The sequence below is a fragment of the Pezoporus occidentalis genome, unplaced genomic scaffold (genome assembly GCF_034315485.1).
Source record: "Pezoporus occidentalis ecotype Australia unplaced genomic scaffold, CSIRO_AGI_Poc_V1 ctg45, whole genome shotgun sequence".
Classification (NCBI taxonomy): Eukaryota; Metazoa; Chordata; class Aves; order Psittaciformes; family Psittacidae; genus Pezoporus; species Pezoporus occidentalis.
In genome coordinates, this window is record NW_026915780.1 from 512,128 (window position 1) to 532,684 (window position 20,557).

General features: G+C 55.4%; 2 protein-coding genes across 6 annotated transcripts in view; one reads left to right on the forward strand and one right to left on the reverse strand.

Moving 5' to 3' along the window:
- Window positions 1-17,105, reverse strand: part of PWWP2B (PWWP domain containing 2B) — a 45,633-nt gene extending 28,528 nt beyond the window's left edge. For 3 of the 4 annotated variants that reach the window (XM_062635154.1, XM_062635156.1, XM_062635153.1), the window contains exons 1-2: window positions 16,923-17,105; window positions 8,346-9,987 (exon numbers count right to left, since the gene is read on the reverse strand). In XM_062635154.1, coding sequence (XP_062491138.1) covers window positions 8,364-9,987; window positions 16,923-17,053 — 1,755 coding nt within the window. In that variant the 5' untranslated portion in view covers window positions 17,054-17,105 and the 3' untranslated portion in view covers window positions 8,346-8,363. Of the gene's footprint in view, window positions 1-6,462; window positions 7,338-8,345; window positions 9,988-16,922 lie in introns of those variants that run through there. The other variant, XM_062635155.1, reaches the window with a different exon arrangement.
- BNIP3 (BCL2 interacting protein 3) overlaps window positions 9,629-20,557 on the forward strand; it is a 234,144-nt gene continuing 223,215 nt past the window's right edge. Inside the window, exon 1 of one of the 2 annotated variants that reach the window (XM_062635169.1) lies at window positions 9,629-9,634. The gene's annotated coding sequence lies outside the window, so the exon portion shown is untranslated. Of the gene's footprint in view, window positions 9,635-16,609; window positions 16,614-20,557 lie in introns of those variants that run through there. The other variant, XM_062635167.1, reaches the window with a different exon arrangement.

Consider the following 20,557-nt stretch of genomic DNA (forward strand, 5'->3'; position numbering starts at 1 on the left):
CTGCTCCTAGGAATCTGGGATAACTCCCAACAAGGCTCTGTCACCTGTAGTGGATGGAGTATAAATTTATACCTGATCTTGCAGAAGAATCTATTCACTTGCCTTCCAATGGACGCTGAGGTTTTCAAGAGCACACAACAGACTCGCAGCTTATTACCTGGCACCTACCTAAACCTCAGTGAGGTCCATGGGCAGAATGGCTCTCCCGTGGTTTTTGCAGAAAGCTGACCCTTTAGAGCCAGGTTACAGCTTGGGAATGTTTGGTCTAACCAGGAAAAGGTGCATTTCCCTGCTGAGGAGCAGCAAGCCCTCAGGCAGGTTTTATTCTCCGGGATTGTCACACTTGGAGGAAGGAAGCAGCACAAGAGCAGGATGCCAAACCACCCCCCAGTGAAGGCTTCTGCCTGTGCCAGGGCAGATGCTGTCCTTCCTGGGCAGAGGGATGGGATGGGGATCTGGGACAGGAATGCGGCTGAACCATGGCTGCCCACTGAGATGACCTGGGGACAAAGATCAGGGATTCTCTTCCCTGGGAGCAGAAAGCTGGTGCTAATGGCAAAACCCCACACTGCTTTAGAACAACGGATGTGCCACATCCCGCAGTGTCAAACCTCCTGCCCTCCTCTGTGCCTGTGGATGCATGGGTGCGTGTCCTGGACACACAGAGCTCTGCAGCCCCAGAGGCCACCCCTGCAAGAGTTCAGGGTCTGTTCTAAACAACCAGGAGCAGAAGCAGGAGTTTCCAGCACGCACCCAGGAGAAGCAACACAGCACGGGCTGCTCCGGCACTCCCACCTCACTGCTGGAAAACCTGGGGGATTTGTTAAATAAACCTGCAAAAGCCGCTGCTCCCTGCTGGAGATAAAACACGACACTGCTGCAGTATCGATACATGTATGAGTAACCAACACACAGCAGGCCCACTGACTCAAGACAACGGCATGATCCAGCAGCCCATGTGCTGAGCTGGATGTCAGAAGGAAAGCCAAGGAAGCTCTGCTGAAGCCAAGTGCTTATTCATGATAGAACCCCAAAGTTTTGGATCAAATAAAGCCATTCACAAGTTCTGATTTAACAGCTGTGGCAGAGTGCAGAAAACTGATTTATCTGCTGAGATTACTGCCCCATCCCTGGCAGTGTTCAAGGCCAGGTTGGACACAGGGGCTTGGAGCAAGCTGCTCTAGTGGGAGGGGTCCCTGCCTGTGGCAGGGGTTGGAGCTGGAGGAGCTTTAAGGTCCCTTCCAACCCAAACCAGGCTGAAACGCCCAGCAATGATGATGGAGATGGGGCTTAATACCTTGACTTTCTGGAGTGCAGTCCCCATACCCCAAATCTCCAGCTCTCCAGTCAGTTTTGGGATGCTCTCTTGCTTCTCCTGGTGCCATCTGTACCCTGGATTGGGAGCAAGGTGGGATCCTGACACCTGTCCCTTGTCAGGGCTGTGTCTCTTCCCTGTGCTAGGGCTGCCGGGCTGGTCCTGGTGCCCATGGGCAGCAGGAGGCTCTTTGTGCTGCTGTCTCTATGGGTGCAGCATGGAGCAAAGGTCCACGTGTGGCTCCTCCACCTGCATGAGTGAATGTGACTCCCCTGGCCTGAGCGGGGGGGTCACAAATGCTCCCCTGAGCCTTCCCACATGGGCTCCATCAGCTGCCTGCAGTACCTGTGTAACCTCTCTGGGGATCCTGTCTCTGAAAGGGAGGAGCTGGGCAGAGTTTTAATGAAGGCTTTTTTCCAACAAGTTGATTAATTTCTGCAGGAGTTACTGCTTTTAACTGCCAGGGCAGGTCCTGTTGAACCTGTGTGAGGTTCATGCTATTGTAGGATCAGACAGAATTGTGTTCTTTATAAAGCGTGTTTCCTGTGTGCTCTCTGCAGCACAAGGAGTGGACTGTAGCAGGATTACTGGCTTGACTTCCTCATGAATGATGACTTGCTCTGTGTTGACTCATGCCAAAACCCTGAGCCTTTTTCCATGCAGAAAGCAGAAACCCCTTGAACCCGATGCTGGATTTTCACAGAGAGGTGCTCAGGTGATGGAGTGGAACACAGGAGAGCGCAGCTGCAGCTTGGCTGAAGTCACCCATGCCCTGATGCCTGGGGGGCCAGAGGTGGTTCCAGCACACCATCAATGGGTCAGGGATGGGGTCCCGGCCCTCCTCCTGCAGGAGGGCACCACGGGAAGGAGGGATGGGTTTCCTCAGGCTGCTGCCTGTCAGAGCTCCTCGGGGTGCCCTGGCCCCATCCCTCCGCTGCAGGGCTTGCTCCCCCTGAGCTTGCGCTGGGGCTGCTTCACTGCCCTTCCTGAGGGGAGATGTCTGCAGGAAGAGTGACTGGCAGTGCTGTCAATGGCATATGAGCAGGAAATACCCCTCAAAGCAAGCTGCTTGGGTGGAGGAGATGAGGAGGCTTCATGGGGCTGTCACTTGCCAGCCTGCCAGGACATGCAGGGTAACCAGGGCTTGCTTGCTCACAGGGCTGTGGTAGCAGAGGGCTCCATGGCACGGCACTCCAGCTTCCCAGAGGAACCATGTGCAGGAGGTGGGTCCCTGACTCCAGCATGTGTCCTGGTCTTCACCTGGAGCTGGTCTGGGAGCGCTGGTGGTGGCGGTGCAGCCCTGGATCGCCGGCACATGCAGGAACCCTCTCAGTGCTGTGCTCATGAAGGCAAAAGGCCCAGGCCTGGGGTGCAACCTGTGCCATGGAGGGGTGCTAAGTATGTCCTGTGCCTTGTCCTGAAGTATCCAGGCACGAGTTTCCTGAGCAGGGCAGAGCTGGAGCGAGCAGGGTCCCCATGCACCAGCATGCTTGGGATGCTGTAATCCCAGACTGGTTTGTGTTGGAAGGGACCTTAAAGCTCCTCCAGCTCCAACCCCTGCCACGGGCAGGGACCCCTTCCACTGGAGCAGCTTGCTCCAAGCCCCTGTGTCCAACCTGGCCTTGAACACTGCCAGGGATGGGGCAGCCACAGCTTCTCTGGGCACCCTGTGCCAGCGCCTCAGCACCCTCCCAGGGAAGAGCTTCTGCCTAAGAGCTCATCTCAGTCTCCCCTCGGGCAGGTTAAAGCCATTCCCCTTGGCCTGTCCCTACAGGCCCTTGGCCCAAGCCCTCTCCAGCTTTCCTGCAGCCCCTTTAGGCACTGGAGCTGCTCTCAGGTCTCCCCTTAAGGAGCCTTCTCCAGGTTGCTTAACCGCAACAGAATTAGGACAAACTTTAGAGCCTGACCCACTGACAAGAGGACTCCTGCAGCAAGGGCTTCCCCAGCCCCTGCCCAAGGTCCCTCCCTGCCCAACTTCCATGCTCAGTGAGCACACGTGGCTTGCGGCTGCAGTAAGCACCTCCATCTGAGTTGAAACCCCAAACAAGTAAATAAACACAATCCCAGGAAAGCTGGGAACTCCATTTTGATATTCATTTCTAAAGCTCTGAAGAAAAGTTTCCAGGCTCTTTACCCAGAGCTCTCTCCTCCTCATGGAATCAGCCAGTGCTGTGGATGGGGCTGCTCTGCAGGGCCTGGCCCCCTGCACACTCCTCTGTACCCCAAGATCCAGCACAGCCCCTGCTCCTGCACAGATCCAACGGGCACCAAGCAGGGTGGTGGCACTATGGAGGGACAGGCACCCCCCTGCTGCCCACGGGCACCGCACAGCCCACGTTGCCTCCAGCTCCCCATGGGCTCGGACACCCTCTGCCCAGAGCACAGCCTCCAGGGGAGCTGCTAAGCCCTGTGGCTGATGCACATCTCCCTGGGCAGCTGCAGCTCACATAAACAGAGCCCATTCCTGGGCATCTGCACAGCCCCTGTGCAGTCAGAAATAGCAGTGGATGGCCCGTGGCACCGGGCCTGGAATGGGTCTGGGGCAGGGAGCGGAGGCACAGAGGGGCAGCAGATGGCAGAGGCAGGAGCAGCACCACAGCACAGACCCATGTGTCTCCAAACACAGCCACAGCAGTCACAAGGCAAAGGGACGAGTGCTTTTGGGAAGAGGCAGAGCAGTGGGATGCCACCAGCGGCGCAGCTCAGACACCCAAGCACGCAGCGCAGGCTATTTCAGACTTGTTCTCCTGCTTTGCATTAGTACGCAGAGACGCTGACTCCCAGTGTTTGGAGGAAGACTGAGAAGCAGTAATTAAGTTGGATGCTTGGTGTGAGTTGACTGAACCATCCAGAAACCAGGCCAAGAAACATCTCAAGCATCCATCTTCGGGCTGAAGCACCCCACGTGAGCAGGAAGGTGTTTTTACAACCTGAGCTACCACAGCAACCACTGTGTGAAGCCAGGCACCACTTGTGCCCCTGGTAGAGCAGAAGAGAAGAGGTAGGGGAAAAAGCAGAGGGGTTTATGTTGCTTCATAAACTGCTGGCAAGCAGCACTGGCTACATGCACATACAGAGCCCTGAACAACTTTGGAGGTGAAGTCATAACCCGGCGTTCCAAATTTTACGTTAGAGCTTACTATATATAGCAAGTATGCAGTAGGCTTTGGTTTTACTGTACATAGTAGCTTTTGGTGCTGAAAGGCTAAAGGAACCAAGGCTCTGTTAAGCTACAAGCAGCAAAATCAAAACCTTCCAATGGTTCTGTTACAGGTTACAGTTCCACAGCTCGGGGGTAAAATGGATAAAGAAAGGGAGGAGGAATAAAAGATCTTCCAGGCTGCAAAAGCAAATGCATGCACAGATTGCAGGCTTGATTCATGCAGAGATGTGCAGGAGAATCCACAAGCAGATTTGCCACAAGGTTTTAGTGCATGACAGGGCTGTGGGCAGGGAGAGCTGGTGAGGAGCCATTCAGGGAGCACAGAGCACAGCCTTGCAGTGCTGCAGGGTTTGCTCGGCCTCCTGAGTGCCCCATCCCTGCTGGACCAGCACTGTCACCAGCATGCAGCACCGGCAGCGTGCGGCTCTCAGCACCACACATGAGCACAGGCTGCAGGCAGCACCAGGGGATGCTCAGTGGCATTCTGGTCCTGGCACTGCTCTAACCAGGAGTCAGTCTGAGTTCCAGGCCGCTGGTCTGCCTGCTGCTCCTGCAGAGGCCTTGTTTTACCCATCAGTGACAGGGCCATGATAAAAGTATTTTATGTGCAAAAAAACTGTAAGGACAAAATACTAAACCCATAACACGACCATACCAGCTCTGGCTGCTTCCACTTGTGCACATCCATGAATTACCTGGATCGTTTGTATGTTTTTCTAGTAACTGTGCGCTTGGTCTGGCTCTGTGCTAACAGTAACAAGCCCTGGTGCTGCCAGCAAAGGCACAGCACCATGGATTTTACAGCAGCAATGTGCATTACCAGTCTGATGCCTGCTCTGAGAAACCATGTTAACAGCTACGAGGCTGGACATGCAGCCCAAGTGACACGGTGCTCCTGGGACCTGGGAATTGCAAGCCTTAGTGAAAACTGAAGCTGTACCCTTCAGGAAAGAGCAGCTGATGAGCAACTGAAGGGAACATACCAGTTCTGCTTAGGGAAATTCAAGGAAAGCGATGAAATTCAGTCTTCCTGAATGGAGAGAATTAGGTACAGGGCAGGACTCTGAAATAATGAGTTGATGTGTAAGTGATGCACTGAACACTGGCCACCTTGGTCTCACCAGGAACCCATGTACATGTGGCACATGCAGCACAGAAGTTTTGTTCTGCTGCTCTAGTTCTGAGCAACTGCAGTTGTTTCTCAAGCTACCACATCACCTCCAGACCGGTGGCAGCTTCCCTCAGACACTCGTAAAGCAGAACATCACCTGTGGAAAGCCAGCTGAAGGAGGCCACTGCAATGGTGACATGTGTTAAATGTACTTATATGGACAGCAGAGGTTTGGCTGAAGAGTACGGAGGGAAGGAAGGGTCTGGTCTAGTGCAGGCCATCCCAGCAGCTTCTTGTCATTCTCAACACGTTCTTCTTTCCCCCAGTTTACAGACCTGCTTCACCCCTTCTCTGTACCAATAGCTCAGATACCCACCGTGCCTGCTCTAACCCAGCTCTACTCCTTCTTGAGGCCCTGCCCAACAGCCTTCCACCCTGCATCTCATGCCCAGGTCTCACCATCAGCACCACATCTGCACTGGTCCTACAGGTAAGAACAGGCAGTGTTTTCCTTAGGCTAAAACATGTGACTGGGCAAACATCCTCCCATTTCCACTGATGGTCTGGACTCTGGGCTCCTCTTGGCCACACGCTTTCCTACTCCACACAGACTGATTGACACGGCCAATCTGACTGCTGAGCACGAGCTGCTGCTCCCCCCTGCCCTCCGCAGAGGCCACCAGATGTGGCACACCAGCCCAGCAGAGCCATCAGTAACAGCGACAGCGTCCTCTCTGCTTCCCAAACTGAACGGACACACAGCCAAGACAGTTAGGGAGAAGGATGAGGCTCTGCTGCTCCTTTAAATAGAGCACTGTCCATAAAGGAGCGATAGATTTTGACCATGATTCTCCCACTGGCAAGGACAGCACATTCTGGGCATCAGGTTTATTTATACTCCAGATCTAGCTAATAGGAATTTGGGTGCAATCCAAATGCTCTTGATATAATGAAGTCTTTACCCAGAGTTAAGCTGCATTCGAAGGGCCAAGATTAAGGATGAAGCTTAAATGCTGCTGCTGCAGTTACATTTTTACTCGCTTGAATGTCCAGCTTTCCAGACACCTTGAGCACACAGGATGAATATACCACACTTACATCCAGACGTGCTGAGTTGGAGCAGTAACTCGAGCAAGGCAAGTCCTTCATTACACTCAAGCAAGTGGTGAAGTCCCATGACAGAAGGTACAAAAAAAGTCCTTTTTCCCCTCCAGGATTACATGAGCACTGACCATCACAGTCCCACCGCTTAGATGAAGAACAGCCTATATAGGAGCAGTGCTGGCTTGGGTACACACAGCCCTTCAAACATGAAAAAGAGCAGAAAGATTTGGGGGACAACATAACAAACCCCCTGTATAAAACAAGACCTCTGAGAACAAGACTCCTCCTAATGATTAGTTACGGTTTTCAGAAAGGCGTTAATCCTTCCCCTTTTCCAGCAGTATCACAGATGAGGTCTTGTCCAGACAGTGATGGCTGGAAGGTTGTGAAATGCTTCCAGCTCCCATTCGAGCTGCTGGATTTCCCACATGGACTTCACCAAGAGCACTGCTGTAGGGGCAGCATCACCTGGAACTCCAGATGTGTTTCTATTCCCGCTCACACCACATCCTGTGTGTTTAGGTACCAAGTTTTCACCCTGGGCAAAGTTTTGACTGTTTGATGAGAGGGAGCCCCATCCCCCCTCCATGCCTGCAGCAAACGTGGAAGCACTCACAAAGAACCAGCTCCCACGTCTGTCTGTCCTTACACAAAGAGGTGAAGCCCAAATGGATTTAATTTGATGATCCAGGCTGTTCCCCAGCAACACATGGACACTTCAGACACAAAACCTCAAGTGCTGGGAGAACACTGAATAATGGTTCCTCAGTCAAGGCTGGGTTCTGATATGACCATTCTGGAGAGCCATAAAATGCATTCCTAAGAAATCCATATCATAGACTCACAGCCATTGCTTGTGTTGGAAGGGACCTTAAAGCTCCTCCAGCTCCAACCCCTGCCACGGGCAGGGACCCCTTCCACTAGAGCAGCTTGCTCCAAGCCCCTGTGTCCAACCTGGCCTTGAACACTGCCAGGGATGGGGCAGCCACAGCTTCTCTGGGCACCCTGTGCCAGCGCCTCAGCACCCTCACAGGGAAGAACTTGTGCCTTAGATCCAGCCTGAACTTCCCCTGTTTCAGTTTAAACCCATTACCTCTTGTCCCTTCACTACATATGGTCATATTGGAGGGTCAGAGAAACTGCAGTGGAGCAAAGGGCTTTCAAGGGCCTCAACTGCTATGGGTAATTGCTGGGACCAGTACCTAAGGATGATAAACATCACCTCAGCTCCAGGAAGAGCTTTAGTTCTTTGAACCAAAAGCTATTTCCCAGAAATTTAAAGTCCGGCAGCTCTTTGCCCTCCAGGCACACATGATTAGTTCTGACCCATACAAAACACCCTCAATACTTGCTACATCCACCTGTAAATGGCACTGATACATCACTACGGCTCTATTAGCTCTTTGATGCTTGCTTCCTCGCGTGTCCACTTCTTTCTGCACCCTCTGGGTTCCAACTCCCACGGTCCCCCCACAGGTTTTGAATTAAAGCTTCTTACCCCCTCTGCAATCACCAGCACCAACCAACAGCCAGGCATTTAATAACTGCCAACCTCAGGATTTACGGAAAAGTGAATGCAAACAAACAGTGCAATGCAGATTAAAACACACGAGGAGGTTTTCCATGGGGAGCATTAGCTCCGAAGCACTCACCTGATACTGGAGGCAAAGTTATGTCTCAAACTGTGTTAAGAGATCTCTGATTTCTGGAGTCAGATGCTCCACTGCCTTGGCAGCCTCTGTGATAGCTTTCCGATACATCCCTTTCTTCTTGCGGTTAAACCTCAGTTTGAAAAACTCCGAGAAAGGAGAGAGTTTTGAGACAGACAAGAACGAAGTCGTTGGAGAACCAAACCAGGACACTTTAGCTTCTCGCCACGAGGGCTCCCCGTTCTCCTTCTGGCTGAGGTTTATGTCAAGAACACGCGCTGGCCACCACGGAAACCCATGAATCTTACCCCAAACTATATCCCCCACGGAAACAGTTCTTCCGTCCTCTGTGACGCACCTGGACACGCTCTGGGTGTGCAGCCGGACCGTCAGCGGCGGCACAATTTTACGCTCATCTTTTGAAGATGAGGAGACGGATGCATCATCCCCAGGCAGAAAGTCACACATCTCCGGCGATGTTACCTCAGAACTGGAAGACTTGGACTCGTCCAGACTGTCATTACTACACACTGATAAGCTAGAAGAGTCTGCTTTTCTTTTACGATAATTCATAAGGAAAGCCAAGTTATCGTGTCCATCTTTACCTTGGGGAAACCTTTTAAAGTCCTCATCTTCACCTGAACTCCCTGAAGACACCTCAGCTAAACTTCTGTCTGTGGACTCGTCATTGTAGAAGGCGCCGGGGTTGGACTCCCCGCTGTTCTGAAGGACATTGATTTCATCAATAAGCTCTGCCTTGTAGATTGAAACACTCTGACCGTCATTGATGCGATGGGGCTTGAGCCGGATCTTCGGGGGTGGGACATCCGCGCTGGAATGCACTGGCCGTGTGAGCTTCAGCTTTGGAATGGAAGCAAGCTGGCTGCCTGCTGACTTGTCCAGGAAACACTTGGTTTCTCGACACCGTTCGGAGTCCCTGGTCTCCTCTTGGTCCTCCCCTCCGTTCTGCACCGTCCGCTCTGCACAAAAGGGTTTCACTGAGCCGTGCACCCGGGAAGGGATTTTGACAACCTCGCCCTTCCCCTGTGGAGTGCTGTAGGATATTTTGATGACGGGTGTTCGATGCACTAGCTCCCCAGAGAACTTGTCATCCTCTCTCTTCTCCCTTTTGTTCCTTTTCTCCATGTAGTCAGCGTCGCCGTGCTTCTTCTGCTCCTTGTCCTGGATGCTCAGCTTCCTCCTGGTTTTGACGGTCTGCCTGCTGGCGCTGGCGTCCTCCGGGTTCAAGGTGTTCTTGCACTTCTCGCACAGGACCTGCCGCGGCCGCAGCCTGATGGTGCTCATGATGAGCCTGCCCGGGTCCCTGTTCCGCGACAGCCGCCGCCTCGTCCTCTTGATGGTGCGCGGCGGCGGCTGCGGGACCCACTGGTGGTACGTGTGCCGCAGCCACAGCGGCCGCGGGAACGGGGCGCCCTCGAAGTACGGGGGGTACGGCGGGAGGCTGGGGGGGGGCAGCAGCGGCGGCACTTGCTCATCACCGGCTCCTGGGGGCGGCTTCTCTGCAGCAGGCAGCGGCTCCGGCACCCCCGCAACCGCGGCTCCAGCAGCGACCCCGTTAGCACAGGCGTCCGCAGGAGGGTCCTCGGGCTTGGGGAAAGAGGATGGGAGGCAGAACAAGCCAGACCTGGAATGGGTGAGAAGGACAGGGAGGGAAAGAGACACGGAGTCAGATGTTTGAAAGGTGTTTCTCTGGGAACACTGCACACAGCAAACATGCTGCTGTCAAACCAACCGATAACCCTCCCACAGCTGCAGCATACTGAGAACACACGCTTCATAGAACCCCAGCCTGGATGGGGTTGGAAGAGACCTTAAAGCTCCTCCAGCTCCAACCCCTGCCACGGGCAGCTTGCTCCAAGCCCCTGTGTCCAACCTGGCCTTGAACACTGCCAGGGATGGGGCAGCCACAGCTTCTCTGGGCACCCTGTGCCAGCGCCTCAGCACCCTCACAGGGAAGAGCTTCTGCCTAAGAGCTCATCTCAGTCTCCCCTCGGGCAGGTTAAAGCCATTCCCCTTGGCCTGTCCCTGCTATTTCCCTTCACTTCTAAGACAAGGCAGCAGATTCTGCCACTGATAAAGTCACAGCATTTCAAATTGAGGAAAGGGTTCTACTCTCCAGCCCGAAGTGTGGAGATCAAAATCTCTGCTTCCATGAGCACCCTGCACAAAGTTCTGCTCTAAGACGTCTACTTTGTCAGCGGGCTGGTGAAGCAGGAGGAGCGCTGTGATGCTGATCATGCAAACCTTCCGGGAGCTATGGAACTGCCTTCCCTGATTTTCCAGCTTCTCATTTGAAACCTGAACATCTCAGCTCGGGTGGGTAACCTGCACTTTGGAGCCACAGGCTCAGCAGTCCACAGCGCTGCTGCTCTGCCCTGGCCTCGCCACACAGCACCTCATTTGTTAACATAAGGGATACACGCTGCTGGCTCAGAACAGCAGGACTAAGGATGAGGTGCTACTATTCAACACCAAGGCTCATCAGAGCCTGGCCAGGCCTGGATACAGCGCCTTGCACAGACATTGCCGACAGCAAACCCTTTGAAACTCACAGCTGTGACTCGTGTCTCTGGGGTGCTGCACCAGAATTTACGCCCTTGGCCCGACACCAGAGACACTGTGCTCACACAGCACTTGGACAAATATTTGCCCTGAAACACTGACTCAGGACAGCAGCGCTTGGCTGCCCAGAGAGCTCTGCACAGAGCACACGGCCAGGGAGGTGCCTCAGCATTTTTAGTAACAAAAACCACTGTACGGGTGAGCCACCAAGAAGCCACAGAGATGGAGAACAGGCACGGACCGAACACGCGTTTCCATTTCGGATACTTCATTCCCATTGCCCTCCTCACAGGACATCGTTTTCTTTCCAACCCTTAGGAAGGGCCTTTCCTCCAGCAAGGGAGGGGTTTCTTGGGGCTGTTGCAGAGAGGACTCTGGCAGCCATTGAAGCAGAAGGGTGCTGAAGGCTCCCCCTCACTCACACATCCCCTCAGCAAGAGGGGCACAAGTCACTGCTGCAGGTTTGCTGATGGAGAGGAAGAGGATGGAGAGGAGCCTCCTCCCTCCACACCAGCACCCAGCTCTGCCTCAGGCTGCGCTGCTTTCTGGTGGGAAGGACCCTAAAAATCACAGCATCCCAGCCTGAGGTTTGTGTTGGAAGGGACCTTACAGCTCCTCCAGCTCCAACCCCTGCCACAGGCAGGGACACCTTCCACTAGAGCAGCTTGCTCCAAGCCCGTGTCCAACCTGGCCAGGCACAAGCAAGGAAGTGCCTCCACCCCAGCAGCATGCATGCGAGACCAGACACAAAACAGAGCAGGGCTTTTTAAGCAGATCACAGGAGAACGGGGATCATGGATCCCACTCACTGTGGCTCTGATCACCAGCTTCACCCTCCTTTTCTCAGTCGAACACAGACTGCATCTCTCTCACCTGATCTCCATGAAGACACCCACCAAGTTTAAAAATAGATGTGCACAAACCAAGCAAGCAGCAATGAGCCTGATGCTGGTACCAAGTCATGGCCCTTCTCTGAAATAAGACCCAGCACAGTTACCTGTGCTCTGCAAAGCCCTGCGCCATCACTCAGAGAGCAAGAGCGCAGGACCTGCTGCTCAGGTGCCAGGTCAGTTGAACTGGGAAGCTCCAAGTTTGAGTGGAGAGGATTAAACTGCTGAAACCACAGAATTTGGAACAAAACTCTTTTGTTCCCAGAGGGTTTTTTAAACAGAGACAACCGAGAGTGTAGGTGTCTTTCAAATGACAATCAATGAAGCAAGCACAGTTTGTACAGCCAGAGATGTCAGCATCATTCATAAAACAACTGAAAGTGGTGTCATTTCCGAAGCTCTGGATATGAATTCTGGTCACTTTATGGATTTGGCCACACCAGGATTCATTTTCGGCAGCAGCAGCTTCCTCAGGAGCAGGCAGTGGCTCTGTCCTGGAGGACCATGGCTAAGCAGGGACAAGGGTCTCCACAAATCCTGCTCATCACGTTGGAGCAGCAGGACTGCTCACACTGGTGGCCCAGCCCTACATCCTGCATCCCACCGCAGCATCCATCAGGAGATTGCCATGGCACAGGGTGCTGGGATGGTGGGACATGCAGCCGGGTGTGCTGACCATGCAGCCAAACCCTGCCCTCTGTGGCTTGCGACCCCCACAGCAGGAGCTCACAGCTCCCTCCTCGCTGCCTCAGGACCCCAGCAGCACCCAGAACCACTGCAGCCACGCTGCCTGAACTGGGCGCTCCTACAGGCACAGCCAGGGCAGGCAGGGTAAGCTACACCCCTGCAGCTCCTGCTCCAGCCAGCACACCAGGAACCTGTGCCAGGTGCCACACGGGTGCCCCAGCACTCTGCACATGGCCACGGGTTACCTGCTGTGCTGGGATGTTGATGGGTGCACATGGGCGATGGACACTTGCTGCCCGGGAGTCTCTAGTTCTTTCCCTTCCTACTGGAAGGGCCTCCAAAGGCTAGAAAAGCAGTTCTGCTGAGCAACCATTCCATTTCGAGCCTGCCTGCCTACCTACCAAGCCACTTCTGCACAGAGGTAAGAGGAGTTCTGCCCTCTCTCCTGCCTCCCCACCAGCCCGGGTGCACCCTGGCCCTGTTCTCAGGCGCAGGGGGAAGAACAGCTCCAGGGAAGTCACCAACAGATACCTCTCCTCTTGTCCCTGCAGCACTCACAGCACCCTGTGAACAAGCACCATCACCCACGGCTGCTTTTGGTTCCTCTGCGCCTCCTCACTACCTGCTCCTGGTGGGGATGCAGCACTAAAACCCTCCTGAGCAGCAGCTGCCCACCCCTGCGGGCACAGCTCCCGGTAAAAGGATTGAGCTCTGGAGCCTTCCCACCCCCTGCGGAGCATGAAACACTTCAGCTGACACCCACCACCTCCAGGAGCAGCACAGGGAGAAGCACCAGCTCCACACCACCTCCAGGAGCAGCACATCGGCTTCACCAGCCTCCCTACACCCCCCAGATGTTTCTGCACACATCTGGATGCAGTTCACGTGTTTCTTCCACTTACTGTCACTATTGATTGTGCAGATCTAAACCCATCTAGCTAAGATGAAGGTGCTTGAGCTGGTGGATCAGAGGCACTGCTGCATGTACAGATACGATGAGGAGCAGGAAATACTGTGGGATGAGATTTCATCCTCTTTGTACACCCCTTTCTGGAGCAGCCATAGCCAAATGGACAAAGTTACCTGAGCCTAAGCTCTGTCTAGAGCAGAAGAAACCATCCTTGGATTTGTACTCGTATAAAAAATAGCTAAAAATAGCTAATTTAAGTTGCAACAAAACTGCCACATCTTGTTACCAAAAACGCTGTAACTGTGGTCAAAATGCATTTAAATCTCCTGGTGAGCAGGAGTGCTGTGCAGCTCTGGAGGAACAGGAGAGGGCTGCAGGCAGCAGGAGCAGGGCTACAGAATCACAGCATCACCCAGGCTGGAAAAGCCCTCCAAGCTCATCCACTCCAACCCTTACCCCAGCACTGCCCAGGCCACCCCCAACCCATGGCACTGGGGCCTCATCTCCATGGGGTGTGAACACTTGCAGGGACGGTGCCTGCAGCCCTGCCCTGGGCAGCCTGTTCCAATGCCTGAGCACCCTCTGGGGCAGGAATTGTTCCTCAGCTCCATCTAAACCTGCCCTGGTGCAGCTCGAGGCCGTTTCCTCTTGTCCCATCCCTTGTTCCTTGGGAGCAGAGCCCAGCCCCTCCTGGCTCCCTCCTCCTGTCAGGCACTTGTAGGGAGCCATCAGGTCCCCCCTGAGCCTTCTCTTCTCCAGACTGAACCCCCCAGGTCCCTCAGCCCTTCCCCATCACACTTGGGCTCCAGGCCCTGCTCCAGCCCCTCAATGTCTCTCTTGCAGTGAGGGGCCCAGAACTGAACACAGGATTTGAGGTGCAGCCTCACCAGTGCCAGTGCAGGGGCACAATCCCTGCCCTGGCCCTGCTGCTGCACTGGTGCTGATACAGGCCAGGATGCTGGTGGTGGTTACCTGGCTGCCAGGGCACAAGCAGCTCATGTACAGCCAACCAACACCCCAGGTCCTCTCCCACCAGGCAGCTTTCAGCCACTCTGCCCTGAGCCTGCATTAATGATAAAACCAGCTTAAAACACAGAATAAAGACAGAGAGACACCATACAGGCCCCCACTGCCCTCTCTTTAAGGGCTCTCTCCTCTTTTTGGACTGGTAAAACAACACGCTCTGGTTGCTCCTCTCCTGTCAGTCCCACACAGCCCCAGCTCTCCAGTGGGACAGCACTATCACATGGCATTGACTGCTGCTTGGCAGGTACAGGCAGAGCACATGGCAACCTCCACATAGGGCACAGGCCATCGAGGGTCACAGCTCTATCAGCAGGACAACAGGGAGGAGTAGGGAAAACGTCTCTGCCAAACCTCTGTTCTGAACTAGTTTGGGGGCCTTCAAGGTTCAGCACCAAGCTGACAAATTCCTACTGCCTTTGGGACACAGCTCGACCTTTACACAACAACCACGAGCAGACAGACTCCTGTGTCCTGCTGTTCATGGGATGAGATTCCTTCTTCCCTGCACATTCCAAATGCAGGGCTGCAGAAGGGGAGAAGGTAGCTTTCAGCCTGCTCCTCATGCTCACCCAGACTCACTATGCTCCCAGCAGCCAGACCTCACCTCACACACAACGCTACCTGTTGACAGCCACAAGCAGAGGCCACAGCTCTGCAGCCAGGTCTTGGCCACCACATCACAGGCTCACGGGAGGGATGTGGCCCCAGCAGTTGGTCTGCAGAACACCCAGAGAGGCGAGAGGCTCCCCCAGTGCTGCGAGAGGCTCGTGGAAGCAGAGCTGTCCCCCTTCCTGGGGCTCTGAAGAGCGGGATGTGTCGAAGAGAGGATTAAAACACAGCCCTGAGGAGCCCATTCCATGGTGACAACCTGAGTCGAGGCTGCTCTCCTGTCCCTGTGCAGTGCTGCTGCACCGATGGGCTGTGGAACACCACCCAAAGGTGTCGGCTGCCGTTAAGGTGACAAGAGGGAGCAGCATCAATCGTGATGCTGCGTGACCTTGGGGCTCACCTCTGCCACAGAGGAATCTGACCAGTACAGACCACAGTTACTGGGGCAGGAGGGAGGCGATGGGGCAGCTCTCCTGCCCCTGAGCCAAACCACATCAACACCTCCTCGTTCTGCCCACCCTGACCCACTACATGTCTGCGGGCAGGATGCTGCTGCAGCATCCCCACTGTGGGTCCAGGCAGCCTCCAGCTGAGCTGCAGGTCCCCTGGTTGATGGGATGACAGCAGAACAAGAACCAAACCTCAGACAATCCCACTGTCCCGACATGGCAGCCATGGGCCATCTCCTGTCCCTGCAGAGACCAGTAATCCAGGGGTCCAGAAGCATCTTAAAGCCTGGGAGGAAATACCCATTGGGTCATTCTTGGGATTCACAGGGGGAAGAAAGAAGGAAAAAGAAATCATGGAGAAAGGTTAGGGAGGAAAAAGATCAGGTATGAGAAGTGCGCGCTGGCAGCAGGGAGGAAGACAACCGGAATGCTGGAAGGCAGAAGCAGCTGGAACCGGCCGAGGAGATGCCTCGTGCCGCTGCGTTGGCTGGAACTGGACGCCAGGCCGGGTTTAGAGGCTCTAACGGAGCTCGCTGCCTGAGCGTTGCTGAGGATCTGGCTCCAGTTTTCGGGGGAGGCACGTGAAGCTACACAAGCCCTGTAAATGAGGCTGGGAAGCCTTGCTTCGCGCTGCTGCTGAAGGGAAGCACAGAGCCACGTCGGAGGGACCCCCATCAGCACCGACCCGGCAGTGCGGCCCCCGAGCAGACAGGAACCGAGCTCTGAGCCCCAGCGCGGGCAAGCGCGGTGCCCCCGGTCCGGTGTCAGTCCTGGGGCGGCTGCACCTACCAGCGAGGTGCGTTAGAGGTCGGGGCGTTCTGAGATGAAGCGTTCACGTGTGGGTGCTCCCCGTCCTTCTGAAGGACGGGCCCTGCCGGGGGACCTCGGCACCGGCCATGGCACCGGCCCGGGGCTACTGCAGTCGCTGCCGGACGGGAAGCGGGGCCAAGAGACCCCCCCCAGACCCCCGGGAGCTGCGGCCACGGCACCGGCGCAGTGACCTGGCGGGCAGTGCCAGCCCCAGCGCGGTGACCAGGCCGCAGGGACCCCGGGACGGACCCGCGGGGCCGCTCAGGGCGCCGGAGTCGGCGGGGCCAGCGCTGGCCGGGCCGCAGCCTCCTCCCAAGGGCGCGGGGCGGCCGCGGCACAAGGTTGGCGGGGGCCCGCAGCGAGGGGACGGGGCGGCCGCGGGGGCACGGACACGGTCACCCGGTCCCCGCCGGCCCAGCGGCCACGCCGGGCTCCAGGCTCGCAGCGCCCCGGCCCCGCCGGCAGCGGGACAGCCCCGGCAGCCGCACCGGCCCCGCTCAGCCCGGGGCGCTTTGTTCCCGGCCGGGCGCACAAAGGGCGAGGCACGGGACCCCGCTCCGCTCCGGTCCGCCCCGGTGCCGCCGCGCTCCCGCCGCCCCCCGCTCCCGGCGCGTACTTCTTGCCGCAGTCGATGAGGACGCCGGTGAAGCGGCGCTCGCCGAGGCTCAGCGTCACCACCAGGGTGTCGTTCACCACCTGCTCCACCACCACCGGCACGCTCGCTCCCGCCCGCGGCACCTCGGCCATGCCGCCGCTCCCCCCCCGCCGCGGGGTCCGCCGGGGCCGCGCCGCGCGATGACCTCACGGAGGGCCCCGCCGCCGTGCGTGCGTGACGTCAGGGCACCGCCCCCGCGCCGCAGGGCGGGGCCGCGAGCGCGTGTGCGGGAGGGGCGGGGCTAAAGCGCGGCGGCAGTGCGCCCCCTGGCGGCGCGCGGCAAGCATGAACGGGCCCGGAGGGTGGGCGGGGTCAGAGGGGGCGGAGCAAACAGGCCACGCCCCTTCTCTGGCCTCGTCACGTGGCCCGGAGCGCGGCGCGGGTTGGGGGTGCGGGTGCCGGTAGCGGGGGCCGTGCACCGGGACCGGGAGGACCCCATGGACCCGGCCGGACCTCAGAGCGCCTCCAGCCCCAACCCCTGCTCCCACGGGCAGGGACCCCTTCCACTGGAGCAGCTTGCTCCAAGCCCCTGTGTCCAACCTGCCCTTGAGCACTGCCAGGGATGGGGCAGCGAGAGCTGTGCAGCCCTTGCCGGCCGTTTCCACTTTGGACTTCAGCGCTGTGAAGACCAAACCCATGTGAAAAGCGGCCAAATCCTCTTAAATGTAACTCAGAGAGAGAAAGAAGGGAGAGAAAGTTCTTCCTTTAACCTTGCCTTTGCTGGTCACGTGCACAGTGCAGCCAGTGCTGGCCCTGTGTCCCTCAGGGGCTATGCAGGGCAGCATTCTCAGGGAGCACCTCTCAGTTCCTGGTGTCTGAAAGGTGACTTTTTGGTAGATCTCATCCGCTTCACTTTGATAACGAGCTCATCAGATAACGTGACCTTAAAACAGCTCCAGCACCTAAAGGGGCTGCAGGAAAGCTGGAGAGGGGCTTGGGACAAGGGTCTGTAGGGGCAGGCCAAGGGGAATGGCTTTAACCTGCCCGAGGGGAGACTGAGATGAGCTCTTAGGCAGAAGCTCTTCCCTGAGAGGGTGCTGAGGCGCTGGCACAGGGTGCCCAGAGAAGCTGTGGCTGCCCCATCCCTGGCAGTGTTCAAGGCCAGGTTGGACACAGGGGCTTGGAGCAAGCTGCTCTAGTGGAAGGGGTCCCTGCCCGTGGCAGGGGTTGGAGCTGGAGGAGCCTTGAGGTCCCTTCCAGCACAAACCAGGCTGGGGTTCTGTGGTTTTCACTGATCACAGAAGGATCCTGTTGTTACCCGGGGGCTGAACAGGCTCGAGTACACTGGATTGGTACAGAATTAATAAAGTATCTTTGCTGTCAGCTGAAGCTGAATTCTCACTGCACACAAAGGACGGAAACGCAGACATGAAGCGTTGAAGCCTTATGAAGGTTTCAAGCACAGGCTTGCCAAAAAAAGGCCAATAAACTCAGATGAAGAGCGCAATGTGTTATTTTCTCTGTTGCTCTAAACAGCAAAATAAGAACAGAAATCCTCCACACTTAGGTATTATTTATTATGGAATCTTTCCAATGTTGCAGCATCTGGAGGACAGGACAAGCTGTAGCCCTGAGGCAGCCTTGACTTGCTGCAGACCCTTGCAAACATGCTGAGAACAGCACGCAGGCATAGAGAGTTCCAGGGTCACCAAGGACAGGGAATTCTGTGCTGGTTATCGAAGGGAAAGGGATTTTTTGAAGCATCCTCCACAACATGGTGATACAGAAAATCTGCCTCTGAATCCATTCTACAGTGACTAAGGCAGTTTCCATCGTTGCAGCACCCATTAAATCCAATGGTGCTGAACATACCTTGGGCCAGACACAGCCCAACCATGGCAGGGGATAACAGAGAGAGTGGGGACAGAGGGAGAACACAGCATTAGGGAGGGAGGAAGAGCTCTGGTACTGGTGAAGCTCAGCACAGGGACCCCTTCCCGGGACCCTGCAGTACCGAAGGTCACTAAGCAGGGGTTCAGCTCCTGTTGCATCTGAAGAGTAGCTCTAAAGCCAGTTATGATTCAACATTGAACACAGCACTCATGATGAAATCCAGGCTATCTGACATGGCTTGGACTGGGACATCCGGTGCAAGGCTGGAGCTGTGTTACTCATGAGATGAGCTAGCTCAGAGTACAGTTCCTCATATCAGCACAGTTACAAATGGGTGCTCCAAAACTTGGGGGTGACTTCGGCATCTTGTTTTCACAGGATTTGTGTCTCCTGTAGAAGCGAGCTTGCAGAGAGGCTGAGGAGACTGTACCACACCTACCACACATCTGCTGCAGGGACAAACCTCACTACTGATTAGAGCACATGGAATGTCAGTGTGCTTTAACATTGTCAAGGTCAAGGGAAGACTGAATGGGAGGAGAGGAACCACTGCAGGCTTTCACAATTCCAGGCAATCAGAACAGAACGTGTGACTGGAGAAACTCTTTGGAATTTGCCCTTGGTGAGTCAGGATAATCTCCTGGGAAGGCTGGGAGACGACTCCCAGAGAGTAGCTCCTCCTGTTGGGTTTGCTGGCTTGGTTTGTGGATCTTCAACCTTGGATTTAAGCAAAGCAAAACCCAGAGGATGGACATGTAAGTGTGTATAACAAAGAGCAGAAATCAGTGCATATGTCTGATGTTGCACAGGTTGGTTTGTGGGAATACAGAAGCTGCTGCTGATGAAAGAGCTGGAAGTATTAAAGCTCAACAGATTTTGAAAGCAGTAAACAGTCAGTACATGTATTACTAAACTTATCAGTACTAAATATATCTGTGAATACTCTCAGCTCCATATTGGTGTGTAATGTACTTTTTACCACATTTAGAGTCATGTTCATTCACTCAGAAGTTTCCCAAAATTGTAGCAAACTTGATGGAAACTGTAAAGCTCTTATCAGCCCTCATGACAATATGCTGCTTTATGGAAATGCAACCAGAGATTTTAAAGCATCGTTTCTTTTGCCATGCAGTGGGTTATGAGTGCTCCGGGGTACAAATGGTCACCTTCAAGGGCTGGAAATCCCTCTGCTATGGTGAATGGACTCAAATCCCCAACTGCCACCCAGTGACGGATGCTTTTTGGGCAGAAATCCCTCCGCTATGGTGAAAGGACTCAAATCCCCAACTGCCACCCAGTGACTGATGCTTTTTGGGCAGAAATCCCTCCGCTATGGTGAATGGACTCAAATCCCCAACTGCCACCCGGTGACGGATGCTTTTCGGGCAGAAATCCCTCCACTATGGTGAATGGACTCAAATCCCCAACTGCCACCCAGTGACTGATGCTTTTCGGGCAGAAATCCCTCCACTATGGTGAATGGACTCAAATCCCCAACTGCCACCCAGTGACGGATGCTTTTCGGGGTAAGGACCCCTCTGAACACCTTAACAGGCCATTAACAGCTCCTCTGCTCTGCGGCTCCCTCGAGTGCACAGCAGCCTGTGCAGGTGTACTTGGCACTGCAGCTGCCAGTGGCTGAGCCCCTGGGGGCAGCCGCCGAGGAAGGGGCCCTGCTGAGCAGCGCCAGGACTCAGGGGTACGAACCCCAAGGGCAGGTTGTTCATGGGGACAGGAAAGGAACCAAACCGCAGCCCTGTGCC